This window comes from Pomacea canaliculata, linkage group LG14 (genome assembly GCF_003073045.1).
Source record: "Pomacea canaliculata isolate SZHN2017 linkage group LG14, ASM307304v1, whole genome shotgun sequence".
Lineage (NCBI taxonomy): Eukaryota > Metazoa > Mollusca > Gastropoda > Architaenioglossa > Ampullariidae > Pomacea > Pomacea canaliculata.
Window position 1 is genome coordinate 12,030,360 of NC_037603.1, and position 26,058 is coordinate 12,056,417.

General features: G+C 40.4%; 1 protein-coding gene across 1 annotated transcript; it reads left to right on the top strand.

Annotated features, from left to right (window-relative positions):
• Positions 1–906: 906 nt before the first annotated feature.
• Positions 907–25,970, top strand: LOC112555178. The gene is made up of 8 exons (XM_025223438.1): positions 907–1,040; positions 2,929–3,279; positions 20,965–21,035; positions 22,078–22,246; positions 22,712–22,854; positions 22,990–23,110; positions 23,400–23,482; positions 24,135–25,970. The coding sequence occupies exons 1-8, from the start codon at positions 922–924 to the stop codon at positions 24,287–24,289; spliced, it is 1,212 nt and encodes a 403-aa protein (XP_025079223.1). The 5' UTR covers positions 907–921; the 3' UTR covers positions 24,290–25,970.
• The last annotated feature ends 88 nt before the right edge of the window (positions 25,971–26,058 follow it).

The following is a 26,058-nucleotide window of genomic DNA, read 5'->3' on the forward strand; positions in this document are numbered from 1 at the left end:
AATAGTCCTCAAAAGAAAGTTTCAAGGCATGCAAATTCGAGGTAAATCAACATAGAAGAAAACATGAAAACATGACAAGATAGACAGTAGGGTAGGGGCGAGGTTAGAGAGAGAGTAGCAGCCACCAGGACATTGCCTAGTTACCACCCCATTACTGGTAGACTGTCTCGATGTCCTACTCCCTGCCCTCACAGAAATTGCAAATGATAGCTTGTCCTCTGGAATCTTCCCGTCTACGTTCAAAGCAGCCTTAGTGAAACCGCTGTTCAAAAAGCATGCCCTCGACATCAACGTTTTAAACAATTACCGTCCATTCTCAAATCTGCCATTTCTTTCCAAAAATCCTTGAAAGTAGTTCTCAAACAACTTCAATCCTATCTTAACTCTGAAAATGTGATTTCTCCACCACAGTCCGCTTATCACCCTTTTCATAGCACTGAGATTGCCCTGCTAAAGGTGACAAACGACATTTTGTCTGCTGTGGATAGAGGTAACATCTCATTTATCACCAAGCACGGCTCCAACTGTTTACAATATTCTTCATTGCTTTATGTTCTGTGCCTGTACATATATATCTCACCGTCCACCATCTGTTCATTTATTATTACTGGTCTGCGCAGTGAGTGCGATCTATCTCGGTCGTGGTGCTGCGCATTACCCATTATTATTATTAGAAGAGAAATATAGAAAGTGTTTATGAAAGGGTTTGTAAGCAAGTTCGTCTGTGTATGTGTGTTGGTTGTTTGTTCCTCCCATCCGAAGACGATTTGTGCAACTCATTTGTGACACAGATGGGGCATTGGAACATCGTTGTCGTTGACGACCGAATGTGTTATGTGACATCGTTCCCGTGTGTGCTGCACAGATTGCAATGTACAGAGGCCATCAAAAAGAAAACTTTGCCCACCCCTGGTATAGCAGATGGCGGGGAATGCAGTAAACTTCCATCCCGATGACATGACCCGTCTAGTTGAGTTGGCTTTGAGGAGTAAGCAACTGATGCTGATACATGTACACTTAGTCCTCTCCAGGACTTCCAGGTGAGTATAACTATGTCCTACTATCGAATAGAGTGAATGGTTCGCATGTGGAAAATTTCCAACCGTCTATTTGCTATACAGAAAGATGAGAATTTCAGAAAAATAGAACAGGAATGAAAAAAAAAAAAAAGGAATCAAAACACTGATAGCTTGCATTGAATTTGAGTACAATTGATGAATAGCCAGCGCAGAAAACGAAGGAGAGAGTTGTTACACAGACCATGTAATGATTTGCATTCGAAATGTTTCGGTGCAGGTGAGGTTACCTGTCTTTTCATACTTTCCCCCTCGACAGAGGAATTCACTTCATGTTTTAATCTGCGTGATAATTTCGTGGGTGGTTTTTATTTTGCATTTATTTTCTTTTTTTTTATCCTCTCTTCACTCGTGAGCGTGGAAAGCGGATAGCCAAGTTGTTGGAGCTCGGGTGGTGCAACGAACTTTTCCCAGTAGACCCATTGTCGGGATCGGGTACTGACCCCACAGAAGGTTGAGGAAGCGGATGCCGGAGTGGTTAGAGCTTTGGCGTCCTAATCGAAAGTTGCGCCGGTTCGATACCCATTTGCCAATTTTCCCACCCAGTCTCCAACAAAGAATGTTAATCAAAAATAGAAACTCTTGTATAGTGTTACAATGGAAAATGAAAGATAGTGTACAAAAATGGTAAAAAATGATGATGATTCGTGGATCCTCAAATCCTTCAGGCAAAACGAGTCCACGCAGTCTTTGATGATCTACTCAAGTTTGTACAAAAGGCGAAACACCAAGTTTATAACTCAGCAGCGACACACACTGACTAAAGGCTACACACGCCGAACACACACACAAACAGCAACCTCGTGAATTAAGTCACTCTCTCACGCACGCACACGCACTGTCTCTGCTTTAAAATTTATCTACAGAAAGGTCTAGAAACAAGTACCAATTCCCATGCAGACACGCACTTTCTTGCATCGAACATTCCAGACAGAGAGATTTGCGTTGCATCATTGTTTTTCGAGAATCCTGTTAACTCAGTCTGCATGTCCATCTTTATCGAACTGCGCAGAAGCAGCCTCATCAGGACTCTCCTCTCTGTTGCTTCCAAAAGCATCTGTGGTCTCCAGGCTCGACTGTTGTAACTCTCTGGTCTCCCTGGCGCCTGTCTCAGAAGCTCCAGACAGCTTGGAATAGCACTGTTTCCATTGTATTCTGCAAGCAGAAGGCTGATCATGTCACACCACATCGCCATCTCAACTGGCGGACAGTTCAGGCTCGCACCGAAATTTAAGCTGTTGACATTGTGTTGTTCATGGACTTGCTTTAATGTATCTGTCTGAGCTTGTGCCGCCCTCCCAGCCTGACAGGTCAGTTCGTTCTGACCACTCCTGTTTTCTCTCCGTTCCACGTATTAGGATGAAGAAGTTTGACGGTCGTTCGTTTTTCTTTCTTTGTCTCCCAATACTCTGGCTCTGACTCCGTACACGCTTTCCGGTTTGGACTTAAACCTATCTCTGTATATATAGGAATGTTATAGTATTCTCTATCTTAGCTGTTCCTGTCTCCACCTTACTTCTATATCCGCTTTCCTCGTGTTCCTGACATTGTTGACTGTGTATCAGATGTATGTTCTGCTTGAGTGTGATGTCCGTCTCATTCCCTAGTACCCCTATCTCCTGTGCTGCGTATTGAGCTCACCTACAGAAAGGCTTATAAAAATCCTGTTATACATTACATTACAAATTACATATACATTACAGTGACTCAGCCTATAATTAACCAAAATTACATTTAGCGGGGAGATCAAAGCACTGTTTAACACCGACCGTGATAAGTTGATGGTCTGATAAATTCTTATGGTGCCCATGGCAACTGAGTGGCACATCTACGACGATTACATTTGTAACAGTTGCAGACGCTGTACCGGGTACAAAAGCTGCGAAAGGGTGCTTCTGGACGTTCTGGTCTGTGACGCCAGTATTGAACTGTTGCCTTCTGTTTGTCTTCGTCCCCAGTCAAGTCCCCAGCCACCACATGCCACCACCACATGCCACTACCTCTCCACCCCCCAGGCCTGCCAGCCGCCACCCGTCGGCGCACGCGCGCTCCTGGTCCACTGGCTGCGCGGCAGCTGTGCAACTGAGTGCAGCATCCTCCGCACGTGCGTCCCGGTCACAAAGCTGCACAGTTCTTCACATCATACAGCCAAGTGCAACTTTCTTTACCAGAAAGTCTCCTTCCTCCACGAGACTACAGAGAGGTAGGACAACTTTATTTTTCACTTTGGGGATGAATGAGAGTTAAGTCTCTCTCTCTGGCAGTCACACGAGCAGAAAGGTCAGAGGTCGGGATGGAGAAAAGGGTTGGTGCTCCTCACCTACATGCAATCAAGCTCAATATTTACCGGGCTCTGCTTAATGTGTTACTCGGGTTATACCTCCGAGTGTGTGTTGGCTTGCGAATGAGGATTTTTGGTACACCTGCACCGAACAGGAGGAAATGTCCCGGTAGGGAGGAGAGAAGGGGAAGGAATCACATGAATTCAGATAAACTATTCAAAGGGAAACAAACTGTTTTTCTATTTGTTTATCTCTCACTCAGCTTCAAGGATATAGCTTTCACAGAACGCGCTGATTCAACGGTGTGTTCTTATCTTATTTTTTTTACATGTAACAGGGTTCTCCTGTTAGACTCACCAGTTCTTTTACATACGATAAGAACGCCCACTCAACCGTGACTCCCTGCCTTTTATAAACACGGCGATGAATATAGAAGTAAAGACGAAAATGTACGTGAGTGAGTGAGTTAGTCAGTCTTTGTTTCAACGGCCATAGAAAAGGCGCAAACAACAATGATACAATTTAACATTCACCTCACATATAAAAGTTTCAATATAATTAATACCTTAAATACCATTAATGAAGTACTTAAATTTATTTTCTTAATTAGTAGATTACTTAATGGACTTTCTAAACTGAAATGAATAGAAAGATACTATAATAAATACACTACAATAATTTCTTTAGTAGGAAATTCATTATAAAAGTGTTTGGATTAACATAAAAGTTTTTTTGAATAAATCTTTTTCTAAGATGATTTAGAACTTAGTGACACAGAATAAAGTAAACTTCATCTTCATTGTTCAGTTTACACAATGGACAGAGCAGATTATATGAAGCATGTCTTTAGAATATTTAAAATAATGAACATTAATACAAGATACACCCACTCACACTAAAACTATCAACAAATAATAATATAAATTCATTTTCAAATAATTTTTAATATTACCTGTGACACTATATGTAGTATTAATAAATCGAGTGACCGAGTTAATAAATAATATACAATAAATACACATCGTCACCACTACCAACGGTCAACCAACCTATTGCCGTGCCCCGTGTTTACAAGAGCTAAGAAACAAACATCACGTGACCTTTAAATGCCCAGCTACAGATGTGATGTGATGTTATCGTTTATATGTGGGTTTACTGTTGTTGTTATAGCCACATGATAAGGATGGTCTGGGACTGTATGTCAGTAAATAATCTAGTGCAAACACACATTCATTCTAGCCTCCCCCCTTCCTACACAGACAAATTTGTCCTGATAACCATCACCGTCTCCAAGGCGACAGATAATTCCGTTGTACCACGCCACGGTGTAATTTGTTGCTTGTTGTCGTTGTCCTTAGAACAATGTGAGAAAGACCACACCAGCGGCACCTCCATCAACCCCCCTATAATTCAGTTACAAAGAAATTAGAACGGTCACGTAGGGAGGACCAGCCAGTCCCAAGTGGCTTGCGTCCCTCCAGTTGCCGCTATTTTAGCTTGGGTGTCTGACACTGATTGAATATCTAGCAGTGTGTGGGGGGCACCCTGTCTGGGGGGACCGTCAAGCCGTCTGTAGGACACAAGACGTGCGTGGAGGACAGGTCCCCTTGTCGCACGACATGGCTGGAAGGTGAAACTCCAGTGTTGCAGTTATTCTCAGCAAGGGACAGGCCAAGATGGATATGGAGGAGTCAGGTGTTGGAAGCAGCAGGTTCGAGCTCCCGATAGAAACTATCATCGTCATCAGTTATGGACATTTTAAATCTTGTCTCATTCACCAGGTTCCTCAGGTTTCAACACCTTTCGTTCATAAAACTGTTTTCATGTCCTCCTGCACAGTCAGCCTCTCATCTCGTTTTTCTAAAGTTCGTGTTCTGTTCAAAGCTACAATAATTATTATTATTATTATTATTATTATTATTATTATTATTATTATTATTATTATTATTATTAGTCGCTGCCCTACGTGACAACCGGATTAACGGGCAGTAACTAACTTATTATTATTATTTTTTTTTTTTCAAACGCTAATCCTACAGCTTCATGATCTGGGGTTGTTGAAATTACTAAAATACAGTGTCGGCCATATCTTATGATCTCTTGCCTCTGATGAAATGGGCTTTATGCCAGAGAATCTTTTTATCCATTGTCCCTTAAAACAGCCATCAAGGTTTGCAAAGTCTAAAGTCTGAGCGTGTTGTGCACGTGCACGTCCCGTTTGTCGTGCAGGTGAGTGGAAGCACCTTGGAGAGAGCTTCTGGTAAAAGGCAGGCGAGGGCTTTCTGGCTGGCTTTGGCGTTGAGAACAAAGCAGATGGCTTTTTCGATAACCAGTTGTAATTAAAGAAAAAAATTGTGGTCTGGGTGAAGCAAAATTGCGCATGGGATGTACACTCCACACAAACACGTGCGCGCGCACACACAAAGATACACACACGTACGTACATAAATATAGAGATAGAGGCACAGAGAGAGAAGAAATACGCTGAGAAATAAAGAGAAAAACAGAGAAACACACAAGTATACAAGCACACACAAACACACGGACACACACACACACACATCGTAAAATAGAGAAAGGTGGGTTATAGAGAAGTAATCAGTGAGAAGCAGAAAGACTGCAGAAGGTAAGGGAGAAACAGCGAGAAAGAAAGAAAGAAAGAAAGAAAGAAAGAAAGAAAGAAAGACAGACAGACCACAACTTTGCCAAATGTGACCAAAGTTTCACAAAGTGAGGAGAAGGAATACGTTTCGCAGCAAGCCACAGACTGGTGGACGCATGCGCCAACATGGATCTCTTGATGCATCATCACCTCGTGGTTGTAGACAAGAAGGGAAGATGAACAAACATTCTTAATGTGTGCACACGTCTGTGCTTCTTTATTTAGCTATGGGTCTAAGATCCATTGGTATCGGATGGATGGAAGAGATGACACTACCCCTCTCTCTTCGTCACTCGAAATCGAGGGACAACAGGCGGAGACCACTGTCAGTTTAAACTACCTTGGTACAGTCACGGATCGAAGGATCTCCTTCTATGAACATGCAAACCACATGTACCAAAAAAAAAAAAAAAAAATCCAGAAGAGACCGAAACTTTTGAGAAAACTATGTAGTCTGGATGTCAGCTCTCTGGTATGGCCCCCTCCTATCAAAGGCAAGGCACGCCTGGCCACTCATCCAGCAGGACAGAAGGATAACCGTATCACTCTCTGATTCGCATCTTCATCCATCCAAAAAGATGACAAATCATATTACCACATTCCAACTATCTACTTTCTGACACGTGCCACTCGCGCCAAGAGATTAAGACCAGACTTCCTTCGTGCCATCACCATCCTCAATAAAAAGCTCCGGGACTCATGGGTTTAAGTTGAAGTTTTTGTTTGGCTTGGAGATATTTTTGGCAGTGGTGTTTGAGATGTAAGTGTTTTTGAAAATTTCTGAGAGAGAAAGAGAGTTACTGTGATAGAACCAGTTACCAAAATGATATATATATATATCATATATATATTTACAATTCCTTGCTTCACAGAGAGAGAGATTTGCAATCCTTCCTAGTGAGAGAGGACCAAGCAAAAAATGAAAAAAAAAAATATTTGAAGTGATAGGACTGCATTTTGTCGGTAACCTTTGAAATGAATTATTTATGATCTTATAAGGCGATCAATCTTGAGAGAGTCATGCCACGTCTCATTGCGTGATCACTGCTCATCTTCAGAGAAACCCCTTCAAGCGACATTCTGACAGGAAATTGAAGACACAAATAGAATCGATGACAAAGTTATTTATAACCGATTAAATACTTTGTAGGAATTGTCGGAGGAAGAGCACATAAGAAGAAAGAAGTTTCAAACATGGATAAAATATTTCGATCCATCGCCAGGTTGTAGAAAAGAAGGATGTGAGCAAGAAATAAGCTCAAGTATGTGAGTTTTGGCAAGCTAAGCGACGATGAAAGGCCATTTTTTCTTTATTCTTTTTTCTTTTATCTTTTTTCTTTTATCTTTTTTCTTTTTTAATGGGAAACCGCACGAGTGCATAGATTGGGGATAGGAAGACTGGAATATCAGGGAAGCATAAACAAACTGTGTGGTCTGCTAATACAAAGGTCGTCAAGTGCAAGAACAGGTCAAACAACCCACAGGTCATCGAAAGAGATAAAATATATATATATAATAAAAAAGCCAACCGATAGTATGATTTGGTTCCAGCTTGAAGGGAGACAAGGATTCCGTAGTCAAACGAGTACCATAGGTGTTGGTTCACAGACCAGAGATGAAAATACATCGAAAGGAGGGAGGAGTCTCTTGGGACCCAGGCAATCCTCTCGGGTGTGGAATCAGAAATAATTTGCGCATGTAGCTCTCAGAGTTACTTCTGGGGTAGCTCAAGTCCACACTGAGGTCCATAAAACAAGCTTTAGAATTCAAAAGGCAAGGGACTCTGAAGGATGGTGAAAGACAGAGAGAGAGAGAGTTGGAAGGATGGGTTTGGTGTTTTACAGAGAACGAGCAGCTCAGGTTATCACAACAGAGCAGTCGGCCCTCTAAAATGTGAGAAATGAACAGAAAGAACAGAATGTCCAATAAGATCGTCGATGTATTTGGCGATGTGAAGGCCAAAATAGAACAGTTGTAGGTTTTTTTGGTGTAGGGGGCAGTCGACATTACGGTCACATGAGCCAGCAACGGTTAATGTATTACACTGGAAAGAACAACACTTTTATTTTCCCTTTTGAATTTTTTCTTTTTCTTTCCTTCTTTTTTGTTTGTTTGTTTGTTTGTTTGTTTTGTTTGTTTTTTTTGTTTTTTGTTGTTGTTTTTTTTTTTTTTTTTGTTAGTTTTAGCATCAGCAAATTTAATTCACTGTGCGTAGTATTGAGTTCAATGTGTATCTGATCTTCTGTCGGACTGAGAAATAAAAACACAGATATATTTGGAAGACATGAAAAAACTGTTGATTTAATCAGACTTTGCCCTAAATGCAGAGTTGCGGTGCACTGGGTATCGAAGTATTACATCTATGAAACAATTTTTTTTTTGCAGGAAGAAAATGTAAGTATCCTACAGATTTAAGTGAGATAGAATGATCAAAACTTCGAAAATTAGGATATAATAAGGCTTGTGTATCCCTGGAGCCCAGAAAGATTTACTCGGTTGATTGATTCGGGGTAGCCTTTCTCTCCATCTTGAAGTGTTTCGCCCTCGTCACGTCGCTCACTCATCACGTGGCTGTGAGTTGAGGGTTTTATTGGTTGAGAGCTTTCTGCCTCACTGCTCTGTGCATGGTGTGTGCACACTGTTCACTGTTCAACTCGCTTTTTACTGAAGTAGGGCAATCAATAGGCGAGCCGGTGTTGGCGACATGTTGGCTACTCAATGCCCCATCACGCGCCCCATCGCGTCACGTGCGCGCCACGTTAAGTCCTCGCTGAAAACGAGATTTCGCGATGTTCTGCGGATATCCTACCAGTATATTATCACCTGCATAATTTTTCCCAAAGGAGTTAAACTTGTTGCTTCAACCGTAGGGTTATCTGTCGGAAATGCTTGTATAATTGTCTGCGATACAGTGGCTCTGAAAATCTTTTGTATGCGGCTTCTTATCTACAGAATAATGAAGTTGTCAATTATCTATCCTTACTGTATATTCATTCACAGTCACACACACATATATATGTCGCCACAGGATCGTGGTGCTACATATAATTATGTTTTAATTAAGTTTAATTTATCTGAAACTGAAGAAAGGGAGGGCAAGTGTTTTGTGATAGAGTTAGGTCACTGTCGCTGATGCTCAATGTACATCTGACGCCCAGTGAACATCAGGCAGATCTTTCACCTCGAACTTTTTGTACTAGCAGAAACTCCTACATACAAGAGAAAAAGCAACTCCTGACCAAAAGTAATGAAAGTCAAGTGTTACAAATGGAGACTGAATTACCAGCACTGGATCCTGGATGACTAAAGAATATTCAGTGATGAAAGTCATTTTTTCGTCCAGTGGCAGCGAAAAGCTGTGGAATACCCACATCGAACAAAGTGTAAAAAAAAACCCACAAAAAATGTTTTAAGGATGTTTTAGAGATTGTGGTTCTGTGCACTCAGTCAATGGCATGATCCACTCAAAGCAAAGCTCAGAGCCTCAACAAGTCCCTGGCGGGTCTCGCCTTTCCCAGCAAGACCTGCTCCCATGTCATACTGTGAAAGAATCCAAGAATTTTTTCCAAGGATAATCAAATAAACGTCTGCTGTGGGCTGGAAACTATCCTGATCTTAACTCCATCGAGAGCTCATGGTCTGCTTGCAAGCAGAGTCAGAGGTCATGACATGTAGTGATATGAGTTTACATGTATTGATATTGGTCATACAAAACAACTTCAGCGAAAGGATTTTTTGCTGTTTTCAGGGTTTGTTTAAATAAACTTGCACAACGATGTATATTTTCGCTTGACCTGCTGGCGATGAACACCAGACGAGATCACAAATTTATTAGACTGGCCACAGGAAGGTCCGGTATATTCTGTTCCATCTGCCTCCATGATTCTGTATCTGCCTTCGTCTTGCCACCATTTCTGTTTTCTGTGTCTTGCTTCCAGTCCGACATTGACCACTTTATCCGTCCTTCCACTGTTTTTTTCCAATTTCACATTTTTTTGTGTCTTCACCCCTCTGTCTTCGTCTGTTCATGACTTTTTCCTCTGTTTGCCTTCATCGCGCTGTTTGCCTGACAAAATTTATTAGTTTGGCCCAACACATCTATAAGATAGACAGATAGTGCTCGCGAAAGGACGATATCTTAGAGGTCTCAGTCCTCCTCTCACCTTTCTCACCTCCTCCAGATAAGCATCATGCGGCTTTATCCTCCATGATGGAGTAGGTGGCCATTGAAGAAGAACAAAGCCTCCAGTCTTACACTACACCGATGTTTTTCGTCCACGAATTTCCGCGCCTTAAGATGCGCTGAGTGAAATGGGAGGTAAACACTTAAACAGATCGATAAATCAATACATCCGCTGAGACACAAGGGGAAGTAACGCAAGCAGCACGGAGATCAATCACTTGTATCCGTATTATGCGATCAACATCGCGATAAGCAGACGACAAGGACAACACAAGAGTAAGGTCTTCGCCACTTGTCCTTTCTTTCTTCATCAATCTGGTTTCTCTTTTAGGACAATCGCATTAAGATGCACACTTGCAAACGCATGCATGCCCCTCTCTGCTTTATACACTATATGTTTGTATTTTAATCGTTCTTGATTCTTGTATAGAATATCTAAACTCACTCGTCATGCTATTTCACAGTCGTGTGATCAGGAAGGGCAATTTCGATAGGACTGCTGACTGACATGATCCAGCAAACACCAGTCCTGGCGCCAGAGACCAAACATATCCGTTCTCCTTTAGGCATGGACTGTGACTGACATGACCAGCATCCATCAAATTCTATTTTAATTTGTTCCACTTTTTCTACATGTAATTTTTTTTTGGCGACAAAAATTGTTGAATTGAAACTTATATGTGGGCCAGACAGATTCGCTAGTGCACGTGGCGTAAACAACAAATAGATGTTTATGACCGACTTCGAGGCAAACAATTTAACTACAGGGTATTTTGAATATATTGTAGTTAGGGTGTAGTAAACAGGGTCTGAGGAAATGTACGGTATTGCTGTGCTGTCACGTGTCCTACGCATAGTTTTTTCTGGAATAAAATGTCCTTTTTGGTCTGTTGTCGCCGCCAGAAGTATTGCATGAATTCTAACAAAATACATTCACACAGAATTATAGTCTATTATATCTTTTCCATTATTTATATTTTGGCTACCTCGGTGTTAGCAGGATTTACTTTAAATTTTTTTTTTAATGAGAATGTGTTTCTTATTTAATGTTTGCCGTGTCAGCATGTGCTGTGATGCTGCCGCCATGTATAGATGTGTGCACTCACACACCACTCACTATTTTTATTTTTCTCATCTTTCATTTCATCGGGTTTTTTTTAAACTTTTTTTTTCTTTCTCAGCGAGCAGCGTATGGCTTTGAATTGTCGTTTTTCCGAGTAAATGGCTCAAAGATGTCCAGGAGTCCCAGAGTGTGTGTAAACACCGAGAAAGATCCTGTGCGAAATCCGATTCTAAGGGACATCACGCAGATCATTGGCTTCCGCCCCGACTGGCGCATGCGCTGAAGCGTGCGGACATGGCCGCCAAGGAGATACATCACAGCGGCCAGCGAGATTGAATTAAAGCGCCGCGAAAAGCAGTTGCACGAAAAGGAAAGATGAAAGGAAAAAAATGAGAGCTCTCACTTCTTACTTATAATGATTTGCTATTTCAATAATTGGATTATTATTACATTTTTCACAAGCAGTGGGTTTGGTTGGTTTTTTAAATTCTTGTAGCGATGAATATGACAGCGGGAAAAGGAATCCTTTTCAAGTCAAGTCTGTAGACATATAGACCTTTTAAATTATACAACAAAAATTTTTGCCGTTGGAAATTGCTATTTTCCAGAAAGGGTTTACTTTTAAAACAGAAGACACGAAAATATTCACTGGATCACAAAACTGCTCTAAGGATAATCAAGATTTAGGGTTTTTGTTCAAGGTAACCTGAAGCAACTGATGCCACATGCCATCATCAGTTCAAATATGTCAAACTATTCTGAAAGGAAAAAAATAAATAAAATTTGTCACATGCGAAATCTCCATTCTGGTGTTAATCCAACACAGTTGTCCAAAGTGTAAAAATCACTAACCCTTTTTTTTTCAAACAATATTGTCAAATACTAACTTGGTGTTATAATGAAGAATCCAGCTTACAGTTTAAAAAATATATATTAATCACAACTGTATTGTCGGTTTTTGGTGATGATACAGGGCAAAAACAATAACTAAAACGGTTGAAGTCACTGGAGGTCATTAAAGTACCCCCAAAGACAAACTAAAGATTTTGAATAAACACTCATCTCACATTTATAAACCATTATATGTAGGGGTTAAAATAAATCATCGGACTCTCAAAAAAAAAAAAAAAAAGAAAAGAAAAGAAAAAAAAGAAAAAGGAAAAAACGGGAGAAGCGGGGGAAAGGTTTTGACTGCGGAAGTCATTTCACAAAACTGCGCAATTTCCAGAGTGTTTGTGTCCGGTTATGTTAAAACAAACATACAGTCAACACAACAATCAGTCGGCACTTTTGAAAAACAAGCAGGAAACCGTACTTCCTCAAATTATCGGGTATGCGACAACGACGTTATCTAGAGGACCCGGGGCTACGAGAACTCTGGGGCTCGGTGGAAGTTGTTGCTAATGGCGATGGTCTCCAGTAGATGCTACAGACGCCAGCTGACCAAGGAACCCCGCCATCATCGTCAGAGAGGGCAGGAGAGGGAAATTACAGTTTGTGGGAACATATTGATTGTGTCGGCGACAATAGTAGGGCTGGACATGAAGTAGAGACATCCTCCAGTCAAATGGAATTTGAGACTTGCATGGACAAAACAGCTGCTGTCTCTCCCCCTTCCGCTCTTCGCATCATGCTGGACACAAACACACTCAGCCACTCAAGCCTCGACCAAACAACTTCAACAAGCATGTCTAATTAAGCCAAGAGCAGCTATTTGGCACTTTTTATTTATTTATTTTTTATTTTACTTGAAAACAGTCATCTGTATTTACAAGCACTGGTGTGTGTTTCATTGATGGGAAACAACGATTTTGACCGTGTTCTGTGCAGCATTTTTATAATTATCCAAGACCATCTGAAGATTGAACATCTCATAAGAAAATACTCAAAAATCTTTATTTAAAAAGTAGATTGATGAAAGCAGAGAAAATTTGTTAATGGATGGGACAACCAACCTTCTCAAAACATGACTTTTTTTTGTTTCTGAGTGCTGTTGTCAAAAAGAAGTTGGACAAGTCATCGCACTGACCATTGGGATAGGACACTTTTGAGTTCATTAGATATTTATTATTTATTAACTGATAATCATACTTACATACACTCTGTGCAATTATTTATAAAGAATTTTTGTGTGATTATTACTTATGTACACACGAAAAATGTTGGCTGAGTGTAATATAACAAACTGAAAAGATGACAAGCATCTTTCAACTGGGCTTAAATTTTCAAGCTAATAAATACACACACACACACACACACACACACACACACACACACACACACACGCACATTTGTATTTTCACATTTACAAAAAGAAACTGAAGCAGTTTCAAGCTATTCCCGAACACCTACGCCTCAATCCTTCCATTGAATATGTTGCCATGGTCACTGGATCTTCCGAGGCGGTTTCACATCAGTCAATAACTATTCAAGTTGAGGGTAAATTATCACTCAGATTTACCAGAAAACTGTCAGTAATAAAAAATATTTTTTATTTCTTGTAATGTCGGTATTTAACTTTTTTCAAAAAATAAAAAGCCGAAGGGAAAAAGCCAAGTCTTCTGTCCTAAAAGCTGGAGAACAAATCGATCATGAGTTTTTACTCAGCGTGAGAAACCCCAGAGAGGATGACAAATAGCAGATTTCTGCCTGGCCCACATTTCCAGGTCTGATTATTGGCCATTGTGACTTCTCCATTCATTCTCCTTTTTTTCTCTTTTTTTATTTGTGAAGGAGAGAAGAGCGCTGGCTAGAGAGAGAGAGACTGTGACGGATGTGATTCTTTCTCAGAAAGAAGGCATTAGAATGAAGTTTGCAGGAAGCATTAGGGTTGAGTGGTAGGTGACAAAAATTCACACAAACACACACACACACGCATGTCACAGTGTCCCATTCCTGTTTATTTTTCTGTTGCCAAACGAAACACACTTTCACGTGTCTGAATGTAGTTTGGAAGGTTGACGGGGTCCTGATAAAGACATATTGAAGTCCATTTGAATATGTGTAGTCATGTAAATATATTTATATATTAAATATATGTGTATACATGTAAATGTAATTAGACATTGTCACACATTTCAATAGTTTCAAACATATCCAGCATGTACTGTTTGGACAGCAGAACAGAGTTCAGAAATAAATATTTGGATGACAGGGTTCCTAACAATTCCGATGTGGACATGAAAAGTAAGAACTGTTAACGATGGCTCACGACTTTCTGTGAATAAAGAAACCTTTTTAGAGGAGCTTAGAAACTGTAAAGCCATGAGTACGGGAATGTGTGTGTGAATGATAGAAAGAGAGGGGAGAGCAAAGAAAAAGGTAATTTTTCGGCAGAAATCTTAATCAATTCACTCATTGCCCTATGTCCTTTTCGCTCGTATCGATGTCTCTCAGTAATGAATTTAGCAAGATAATACAGCTAATATCAGTTTGATATATCTCGTGGTATATAACTCATACAAAAATATTTTTGCTGAAAGAACAGGTGACTTTCTGATTGGGTGTGTGCGCCCACGTGCTACTAGATATGCAAATGTTTGCTTTGTCTTTCATTTTTTGCAGTATGTATAGTTCAAAACTACACTCTTTTGATCAGCAGAATATACATTCATTCTTTAATTTCTGAAAATAAACTTTTCATATGATGAGTCGTGATATTAGAATACCGATGGTTTTAATATTTCTGACACTGAACACTGAGCAATTTGATTTCTCACTTTTCGGAAAGTTATTATTGAATTGTTTGGGTCGAAAGTTCACCTGAAATCGTTGTGTTTGAGTATTCATGTGTCAGGTTATTTTTCTTCCCTGGAATATCAGAGATTTTCACCTTCTCGGATCTTTGTAGGCCAGGCTGACAGATTTCTCTGAGGGAATTCTGTGAGTTTAGTTGTTGTTGCCAGGCCGTTATTGCACACCAGAGAGTTGGCGAAGGACCATCAACCCTTTGTGGTCTTCAGAGCAATTTTTCACACAACAGGTCCATCGCCATGGTAACATCGTAACCGTGGGGTAGGTCTGTCCGCTGGAGACAAGATCTGAACAGAGTATCTTTCGATTCCTACTTTATTGGCGACAAGCGATTTACCACTGCGCCATTGGAGCGGCTTCGAACAAAGAAGGACCTTAACAGGACTTGGACAGGACCTTAAGGACCTTAATGTAATGTCTGGACGCCATCTGTCTCCATACACTGACAGGTGGCTTACAGGAACAAGATCTCTTGGCGCATGCGCTGTTAAAGGTTATTTTCCCTCAGGTGAGCCAACAAGAGAGTCGACAATTTTGTGTGTAGAGTGGTGAGTGGTTGGGTGGACCGAGAAACAGAGATGACAGTTAAAATTCAGGTTTTTATTTGCCTTGTGGAGCGGTAATAGTCATCACTGCCTGTGCAGAAAATGATGGTAAATTTGCCATGTCACTGACTGAGAGTTGTTCAAGCGAATTAAATGAATATTTGTGTGTGCAATGTGTTTGGATAAGATTGTCAAACACAATATTTGCCCTGACATAACATCGGTGAGTGATATTTGTCGGGAAACCAAGCGGAATAATCAAACAGTAAAGGAAGCTGTGGATGGTTGTCGTAAGCAAACCGTAGTGTAATAGTAATAGTTGTATCCAAGATTCCATGAACAATTTCGCTCTGAAACTAACTGAACTTAAGGTCTTTTATACTTCTTAATATGTATAATTTTTTTTCAGGATAGTTATATATATTAAGTTTATTTTTTCCATTTGGATCATTTCGGTATTTCTGCATTATTACAATTGCAAAATAATGTTTTGATGATTTCGACACAATGCATTGTTCCTTGGAGGATCTGAGGGGATGATCATCTATTTCGCCTGGCTCTCGTGAAAATAACTTCTTAATTTTATACAAGCTTGGAAATCCTCAAATTCCTCTGTGAGTCTTCATTACAAGGTGGATCTGTTGCTTCTCGTTCGTTTGTCGGTCCTCCTTTCTGGTTGAGCTTTTCACCACAAATAACTTTTTGTCCACAGTAGCCTTGTATTGTTTATTACCAGCATATTTTACCTTTTAAAAATCATGACGAGGGAGGTAGTATGCCCATTGGCTCCTGGATTGTCTCACTTTACTGACGAGGTGGTGTTTGTGCATCGTCCTCATCGTCAGCTGATGCTGAAGACAGAGGACAGCTGCTTCTTGCTGTCGTTGCCTGTTTGTCTGATGAATAGCCTTGTCATATATGTTTCGCAGTCCTAGCTTCATAAATAAACATGAGCTCTCACATTTACATTTCTGTGCAGGCAAGAAACCTAATTTTCGTCTTTAAAAGCCGCCATTGGACCCTGAACCCTTCCTTTCCACGCACACAAATCGACATTCAGTCGTCCACGTGTGATGCTATAATATGATCCACAAAATAAACTAATTCAAAAGTCTGGTGTGCTTAAGTGTGTAGTTCATGGTCCAGAAAGAACAAAGTTATTTTATTTCAAAGAAAGATGTAGATACAATTTTTGTCTAATGATCGGATAAAGTTCACACAACATACCATGTCCACTAAATCTGGATTTCGTTCTCGAGGCACACACTTACAAAGCTCATGATAGAAAGAAGCTAACAACGCAGATATCAGGATTATTCCTGGATATGTTTATGTTGTAAAGGCCACATTGTCTCCACATGTGTGAAGCATTAACTGTAATACGACCATGATTAACACACACTGACATTGTCTCTATGTGTGAAGAATTAATTGTAATACGACCAGGACAAACACAAAAATGCTGGCAAACTGACAGTTGTATTAGAGAGGTGCTAAGTTGTTGATACTCCCCTGCTCCTCCCCACTAACTTGTGAACAGGTTCTGTGCTTGTAATTAGCCAGATAAACCTTGTTTATCGTTTCCCTTGTCACAAGAGAGCAAGACCTTGCTTTCCTCCCCAAACTCTTCTTACAGACAGGAGGACCAGGATACATAGCAAAAAACCCAGGTTTGAAAGTGCAGTGTACTTGTTCAAATTAATTATACCATCATTAAAACATAAATTTTAATTATGAAACTATCAAAAACACATTCCGCTTTTGAATGCAACAGTTCCTTTCCTTAAACAGTAGAGAGCTCACCAGATGGTCAGCAACAAGTGCTTAGTCCCTGCTGAGATGAAGATGTTGGCATGCCAAGATTCAGCTCTTTAAATGATAGCGAGACCCTGTACTTTGCTATCACATAAAGACAACAATAATCATATAAAGGAATAAAAAAAATGGACAGTCTGTCGTAAACTACTACCAGGCCGCCTTTCTTTCGGCTGGAAACAGAGATAACTTAAATTGATGGACATCCTTTCAACGGAGAGCAGGCGGGAGGATCAACCTGCCTCTGGTGGTTGTTTGTGGGGTTTAACCATGTCCATACATAAGAGGGAAACAATGGGGCCTGCTGCACACCTGTCCCAGAAGAAAAGGGTAAAAGTTGTCTTTCCACCCATTTAACCACCAAAAATATTCAAGAAATACACAACAAACTTTTACAACCCTTTAGCGCCGTTTGACCACAAAGACGAACGGCTTTGAATATTAAGTTTGCAGGTTCCATATTTCTTTCCAATTAAAAAAAATTGTTGCGTTTTGATTTCTACATTTTTGTTATGGACAGCTTGCGTATGTTTTAACTTCTAAAGTCGACAAGTGTGCATATAAGAACCGATATTTAGCTTGGGTTCAGGGTTTACTTTTTGTTTTTGTAGAATGACTGAGCAGACAAAACACTCGGGTGAGGTCAAAGTTCGATTGTCGGCAACCGCACTGGTATGCTCGCACATGCCAAACATCGTGAGAAAAATATATTCTTTCAGTCACTGATGTCAGAGACATCCCAACCAGCCGTCTGGTTTATAATGATAATGTAACTCGGAAATGGTAGCAAGACTAATTATAGTCATCACAATGTTTTGTCATCGCAGTTTAAGCAGAATCCAAGAAAATCTCTCTATCCCTTTGTTGTCATGGTGGTAGTGGTTTAGGTCGTCAAACAATTGTTTTTCCTCAAGAAATGGCTCTACAAGCCCAGTGCATCCTTCAAGACTAGAGAGAAGACGACACAAAAGAAATATACAATAGAAAATTAAAAGTCAAAGACAATTATGGTTATACCTGTAAGCAATAACCGACATAAAAATAAGGGAGCGGAGAGAAAAGGAAGAGAAGCGAACAGGATGAAACATAAAAATACTTGATATTATTGAGAATGTTCTCGAGAGTTCAAGATGACCTAGCACAGTGATGCCCAACCTTTTTCGGCCTGCGGGCCAAATCCATCTCGGACAGCCGTGTCGCGGGCCACTTCACCGCAAAAATACAAAAAAGAGAAAAAAATAGAGCAGATACCATTTTTATTAGAAACAAGTTGTATTTACCATTAATTATGTAGTAATTAGTGGGATATTTGAAGTTGTTTTCCCGAAACCAACTTCTGAATGTCTGGCTGCATCGTAGAGACACCAAGTCGAGCACTGAATCGAAATGTTCGTCCATCGAAAAAAAGATTGGGAAACGCCCCTACGTGGGGATAAATACTTCTTCTTCCTTTTTTCCGTTTTTTTTTTTTTTTACTAACATGCCGATTTCCTGCACTGTGGGCAGAAGTTTCGCGGGCCGGATGGCACCGCGTCGCGGGCCGGATATGGCCCGCGGGCCGTAGGTTGGGCATCCCTGACCTAGCACATGCTTAAGCACAAAAGAATTAATAGATATTTGTCACTGAATAAATCTTTGATGTGTTCAAAATGTATAAATAAAGTTTGTGGGATGGTTTATTTAAAGGAATGTGCCTCCGTCTTCTAGTAATCTCACAGTCCTTTTGCGGAGCAGGAAGAATGCGGAGGACATCAATGTACTTAGAACACCTGATCCCCACCTGCATACCTGCATCAGGATTCAATGGCTAACCCTGAGAACAGGTGTCACAGTCAGAGTACACCTTGACACGGCACGTGTAATAAATACTGTTACATTTAAATGTGTTTTATCATTGCACTAACAATTTCTACAGCAAGCAAGAATGGGGATGAACATGTACAGGTTCAAGTGCTTACACGGGCTGTGAACCATAACGAACGACCCCCTAACCCAAAGCTTGTCCCAACCCGACAGTCAGGTCGCCATTGAGGAGGGATCGAGGTACCACCAGCCCATGACCTTTGAAACAGGGTTTATTTATTATGACCCTATGGAGTATTCATGACAAGACCATAGCATTACTGCCATATTCAAATATAAACTTTCCCGTAGGCAGAACATGAATGGCACACCTGTGACAGCCGACTGTCACCCTACACTGACAACATGTGAATAATCCTTAAAGACCAAGTAGACGAAAGGAACAAACTGTTCTCTCATGTCATAGTATTAATTAAAACTTCCAAAATTAAAAAAAATTATAAGTTATACTTGAAAAGGCAGGTCACGTGGTCAGCAGCCACCGAAGCAAAAGGACTGACATCACTGACACGTGGATCCAGCTGTCTGGGTGTAGCCATGGCACAGACAATGCCAGCTGCCGTGAAGCTGTGGATCGAGAGGATGGCTGTCCTGCTTCTGAATGCAGACGACAGGCTGTAATAATTCCCCAGACAATGTTTGTTATTCCTTCGGCTCCGAGAAGCTCGGATTGTAGTTCATCTCTTTGCATACATTACAGAACTCTTTCACGTGCGGTGGACGCTTTGTACCAGGTCACCGGGGTCATGGGGAGCAGGAAAAATGATTTTAAAGATTTGGAGTAAAACACGAGAATTTGGAGCCAAAGGTTGCTCCAGCACAATATCCTCGCACAACAGAAGTGGATAACCAAAATGTGTTTTATTTATTTAGTTGTAATTATGAGTTTTTTATACTCCAGAAAAATAAAATTAATTTATCTCGAAGTAACTTAACGGTGATTTCGATTTGAACGATTAAAATTGGAAGGTTCAGTGTCGATCAAAAGCATATCATCAACAGAAAAATGTGAGAAAATTAAGTTTGGGGTTGGTCTTTAAATGTCTCCTGGTGGGAAACACGTGGGCAGGGTCAAGGACTGAGGTTAACTGGAGGTGTCGGCTGGTGGAGGGGGTGTCACCTTTCATCGCCACCCTTGGCTGCTGGTGGGGCTGGCAGTGCATTCACGGCGGGCAGTGAGACGAGGAATTTGCCGGTAAAGTGCTCATGTTATGTAGACTAGTACATTCACTACAACATGTATTTGAAACTGAGTGTGTTTCCACGTGTGTGTGACGCTGTGGAAATAAACCAGTTCCACTAGTATGTGTGTGTGATAGATTTTCTTGGCTTAGTACTCGGGGTAGGGGAAGTGTGTGTTGAGGGTGTGTGTGTTTTGAGTGAGTGTGTTGAAGGTGTGTGTTGGCGTGGTGGAACGATTTAAAAAGGAGAGAGAAGCGGTTCTCTACCCGTATCATAAATGTCAATGTATGTTTAGACCTCTCTCGGGGAAACTTTCCCACCTTTCAACACCACAGTGCACCTCGTGCTTGAGGAGAGATTTCCCATTCTCTGCCCTAGATAACATGAACTACTAACACATTTCTGTCCTTTCATTTCAGGCCTACCTACATAAGACCTTTATCTCGCATTTTCTGCGAGATAAGGTGTTTCATCTTGTATTTAAAGACAACACAAGATAGGCTATTTTTATTCTTTATTCAATGATTTTTGTGTTGGCAGGGAAGTTGCTGTACAGGCAGACGGACAGACAAAAGAAATGAAGCAGCTATTACTTTTCTTGGCTGTGTGTGGTGAGTACAACATGCAAACCCTTCCTCTGAGTTCACGATAACTTCAGACAATAGAGTTCAAAGTTTGATGTGACCTGTATACCCCAGGGTTAGGGTTATAGTTCACCAACCCCGGGACTGAGTGCTTGTTATGGTGTGTGTTTGTATTTGTAATAATGTTGAGTACTTTGAGCCCACCTTCCATGGTGAGGAAAGGTGTTCTGCCAATAAACACATTATTTTTTAGTTTAGTTTGATTCACCAGCCATGTGGGAACTCTGAGCATAATCTTGCTGCAAGTTGTTGGCAGCCAGCTCCTCCCTCTGTCTGCAAAATGTTGAAGCAGCTACTTCTCTGTACACTAACACCATGTGTCTACTTCTCTGTACATCTACATCATTATTTACTTCTCTGTACACATACATCATCATCTACTTCTCTGTACACATACACCATTATCTACTTGTCTGTATACATACACCATTTGTCTGTTTCTGTACACATACATCATTATCTACTTCTCTGCTCACTAACACCATGTGTCTGCTTCTCTGTATACATACATCATTTGTCTACTTATTTATACTTATACATCATATGTTAACTTCTCTGTACACATACATCATTTGCCTACTTATTTATACTTATACATCATATGTTAACTTCTCTGTACACATACATCATTTGTCTACTTATTTATACTTATACATCATATGTTAACTTCTCTGTACACATACATCATTTGTCTACTTATTTATACTTATACATCATATGTTAACTTCTCTGTACACATACATCATTTGTCTACTTATTTATACTTATACATCATATGTTAACTTCTCTGTACACATACATCATGTGACTACTTATTTGTGCTTATACACCATGTGTCTACTTCTCTGTACACATACAACAGGCTTGTAACTAATGGCTAGCATACCACACCTGGAAATAACAGGTACTCCAGAGAGTTACCCACCTTCCAATAAACAATATGTGAGGTTGGCATTACAATGTTCTTGTTGTTGCTGACTTTTGTGTTTATTGACCTGTCTTGACCCAGGGTGCTGCCTGCAGACATGTCATGCCCAGGGTTGCGGCCCTTCTCTCTACAGCCAGGTGACAAAGTGTTTCACCAGCAACAGTCTGGAGCTCAGCATCAACGCCACCCAGCAGGACACCCAGACGTTGCTGGAAGAAGTGAAGACCATCAACCCAGTCATTGCATGCCAGTAAGGGATAAAAAGATCGCATGACAACTGGTAAACAATTCACTGTATAGTTGTAGCCATGGGTTAGGTCCAGAGGCGTTTGTTAGGTTTTAACCGAGGAAAGCAGTAAGTTGACACACTCGTGTTAAAGATGCTGATGGTATTTACATAATTCTAGACTGGGAATCGGGGTAGAAATATTGGTATATCCATCAAAACACTTTCAACATGATCTTGTATCAATATTAATTTTGCGGTTACAGCATGAACATTAAACTCCCCTAGAGATGGTATTAAATGTTAGTTAAGACAAGAATGAAAATTAATGTAAACTTCTAACATCCTATGAATAATAGTGTGGACAGTTCCTCCTGGATAAATTGGTGTAAAGAATACTGACAGACCTCACTCGTTCAAAAATAAACAATGATGACAAGTTGTTGTTGTCCTCGCCATGACCCTGTCTCATCGCCTTTTTTTCCTCAGACACAGAGAAGAGTACCAGAAGGCCATGACATGTTCTACAACTTCACTCAGAGATTGCCTGGAGTCGTCAGGCATGGGTGGCTTCTTGCCTGACCTCGACCTACTTCAAGAGGGCATAAAGGTCATGTGCAGCCGAGTGGATGGTGAGTGGCACACAAGTTTCTGACCTCAGTGTGAGCTGAATGTTTCACACAACACCAGTCATCTTCACTAGTCATCTGACAGTGCGAGCTGTGAGCGACTCACGGATGCTCATCCCACTTTTCCTTGTCTTGCAGAGTTTGACGGAGATTGTTTTAAAGCCAAATATCCCGACATAGTCGCCTGTGGACAACAAATCCTCCATCAGCTGGACAAGGAGGGTCAACAAGCAGGAGATTTAAACGATGTTATCTGCCTGTGAGTATTCTATACCATCATGTAGTGTCTTAGACCTACAGCTGACATGAAAACGATATAATTATATACATATATACCTGAACAACCGGACTCAAATATAGAGAACACTAATCCTTCTTCACTTGTCTGCAATTTCAAGTATATACAACTGTCTAGTCACGTGTTCGTGAAAGTATAATTGGGTACATGAATATGTAGAGCCTTGAAATGTCAAAAATGATGCTAGGTTACATTTACATATGTTATTGGAATGGAGGAAAGTGATATTTATCTGTCTTTGTATTGGCAGCTCTGTGGATATCAACTATGACTGCACAAAGTATCATCTGCAAAGTTGCAATAGATCGACAGCCGACATTTATCTACAGCAGTGTAAGTTGCAATTTCCGATTGAAAAATAAAATATTTCACTTTCAATAGTTTCTAAAACACAGTTCATGGGTTGGGGTGCCATGTGGGTGGATATTTTCGTGGACACAGTGGAAGTCCATTGGATAAAAACAAGAGAAGTGTCCAGGGATGTTAGGAGTTTCTCTCGACCATAAAAGACAAAGGCTTCCAGAAACCTGCTCAGTGGTGTCCCTCCTCCACGAACAAACACACACACATACACACACACACAGATGATGAAAAAAAAAATTTTCTTGTGTCCCTAATTCTATTTTCGGCTACATCAGGACTAAGATACGAGGCCGTTGGATGGGAGAGGGAAAACTTGTAAGTCAAGCTAGATGGACGGACAGACAGATGGGAGTGCGATAGTTAGATGTATATACGATGGCCAGACAGGCTGACGATGGTCAGAGGCCAGACAGACAGCCATCAACAGATGGATTATCAATCCAGTCCCAATGTAACAAACAGCATGCCTCCCCAAGACTGATGACACTCCCATGTTCAACCACATTACAGACCACGTGTAGCATAATGAAGAATATTCACATGGTGGACACGTGAGCCTACATATAGACTACTAGAATATTGAGTCAATGGTATACACATCTGTGTTATTTTCTCTTCACAGTGGACGAGTATTCGCTGCCTGTGGCGTGCAAAGAACGAAACCCAGCAAGACCCTCGCGACAACCTTACGTCTCCAGCAGCAACCAGTCCAGTAGCCTCCCCTTGTGTTATCTATCAGCTCTGTTGGTAGCGATGTCACATCGCTGGTCGTTGTAGGTGTGAATGAAACAGTTTTGTTTGGTCCTTGGGATAGAAATTGGGAGGAGATACTCTTTTGAAGTTGGCATTTCGTCTCGATTTCTATGCTTGAAATCTTTGGTCCTCATGTAAACTAATTGCAGAACTACATCCGTGAACTGTAGCTATCTCTAGGAGGCTATCTCTGTAGCACTAAGGCTATCACTATGAACACATCTGTTCTTGTTATGAAGACCATAAGCATAATGGCATCATTCCACAGCCGCTTACTTACCTGTGTCACTGTTGTTTGTTGCTTTGTTGTTTTCTCTTCCTTCTTGGCACATATAATGCATAAATTATTGTTTATTAACTCAGCAAAACTTTTTCCGAATAGTTTGCACAGTATTTCTCATTGTCATAAGTGCCTTAAGAGCAGAAAAATCGCATAATGGGTGAAGGGAGAACATTTTTGTTTACTCATCCTAGCGTTTTCAGAGTTCTGTTTTTTTCTTCGAAGAGAAAAAGTCGTTCAACTGTCCTATCCCTCCTCTCCCTATTCTTTTCCCGATGTCAAAACAAAATTTGATGTGGGGTTATGGAGACTTACAGATGCTAACAGTTCGTTGCACTAAAGAAATGATAAAGATAGCCACTAATATTTTCGGGTTATGTTGGGAAGTGAAGTCTCGATCTCGACAACTGGATTGATTGGGAAAAAGTTCATTGTGTCACCCTGGTATCGAACCGGCGCATCTCTCGGTTTTGACGCCAGTTCTCAAACCATTGGGTATTGGCTTTGGTAGGGAATGGCTAGGTTCATGGAAACTGATGGCTGGTGTAGATGTAGATGTATATGCAATCAGTTTACTGCCCTCAGCTTTGCTATATGTTTTTTCCGTATCTTCGCTTTTAAAACTTTTAGCTTTAAGTGTTTTTTAAAAACTTTTAGCTGTAAGTGTTAGCTTGAAGTTTTAACTTTAGGATGAGGAAGATAAAATTTACTGCATCAATAAACTAGAAGCAGCGGTAGACACTTAAAAATAAAAATAAAGTAAATGAAAAGCATCAAACATTAGACATTGCCACTCACTACTACTTGAACCTCAGATATTATTTTCAACACTGTAAAATATATAAACATGTATCTATGTACACAGTTTGTATTAAAGCTGTTGGTATATTACATACCTCTTCGTTCAACAAGCTCTCTCAATATCTTTTTCTTCTTTTTATGTTGAAGGTAGTCGGTTGACACTTTCAGCAATATCGTGTTAATATTTGCAACCAATAATACAGAAATAAACATGAAAGGCAAGTAAGTGTGACAGAGCAAGGTAGAGAGAGAAGTCTGTATGTTAAGACTATTTGTAAATAATGTGTTTAGTCATCTTTCTACAGGTGTGCATCTCTTTGATATGTAAGCAAATTCGACCCCTACACACGCACAAGGAACAAAGAAGGAGAAAGAGAGAGACAGAGAGACTGAATGTGAAGTGTCCGGTACTAATACAGCCGCCATAGTTTTACTAAATGTGGGAACATATTATTTGCTTTAATTTTCTACGATTTGTTGCTCTCATACATTCGGCATGTTATTTTTACATAAAGATAACCAAGACCCCATGTGGACTGCCTTTTTTTCTGATTTTTGTTCTTACTTTGTATTGTCCTGGTTATATGGCAAGTCAAATGTAAATTAAAAATAACAAACGTGTCATTTAATTGTGTTTGTGTGTACGGACGTGCGTGCAAGTTTTAAAAATCAAAATAATTGGTTTGAAAAATCACTAAACGCACAAAATAAT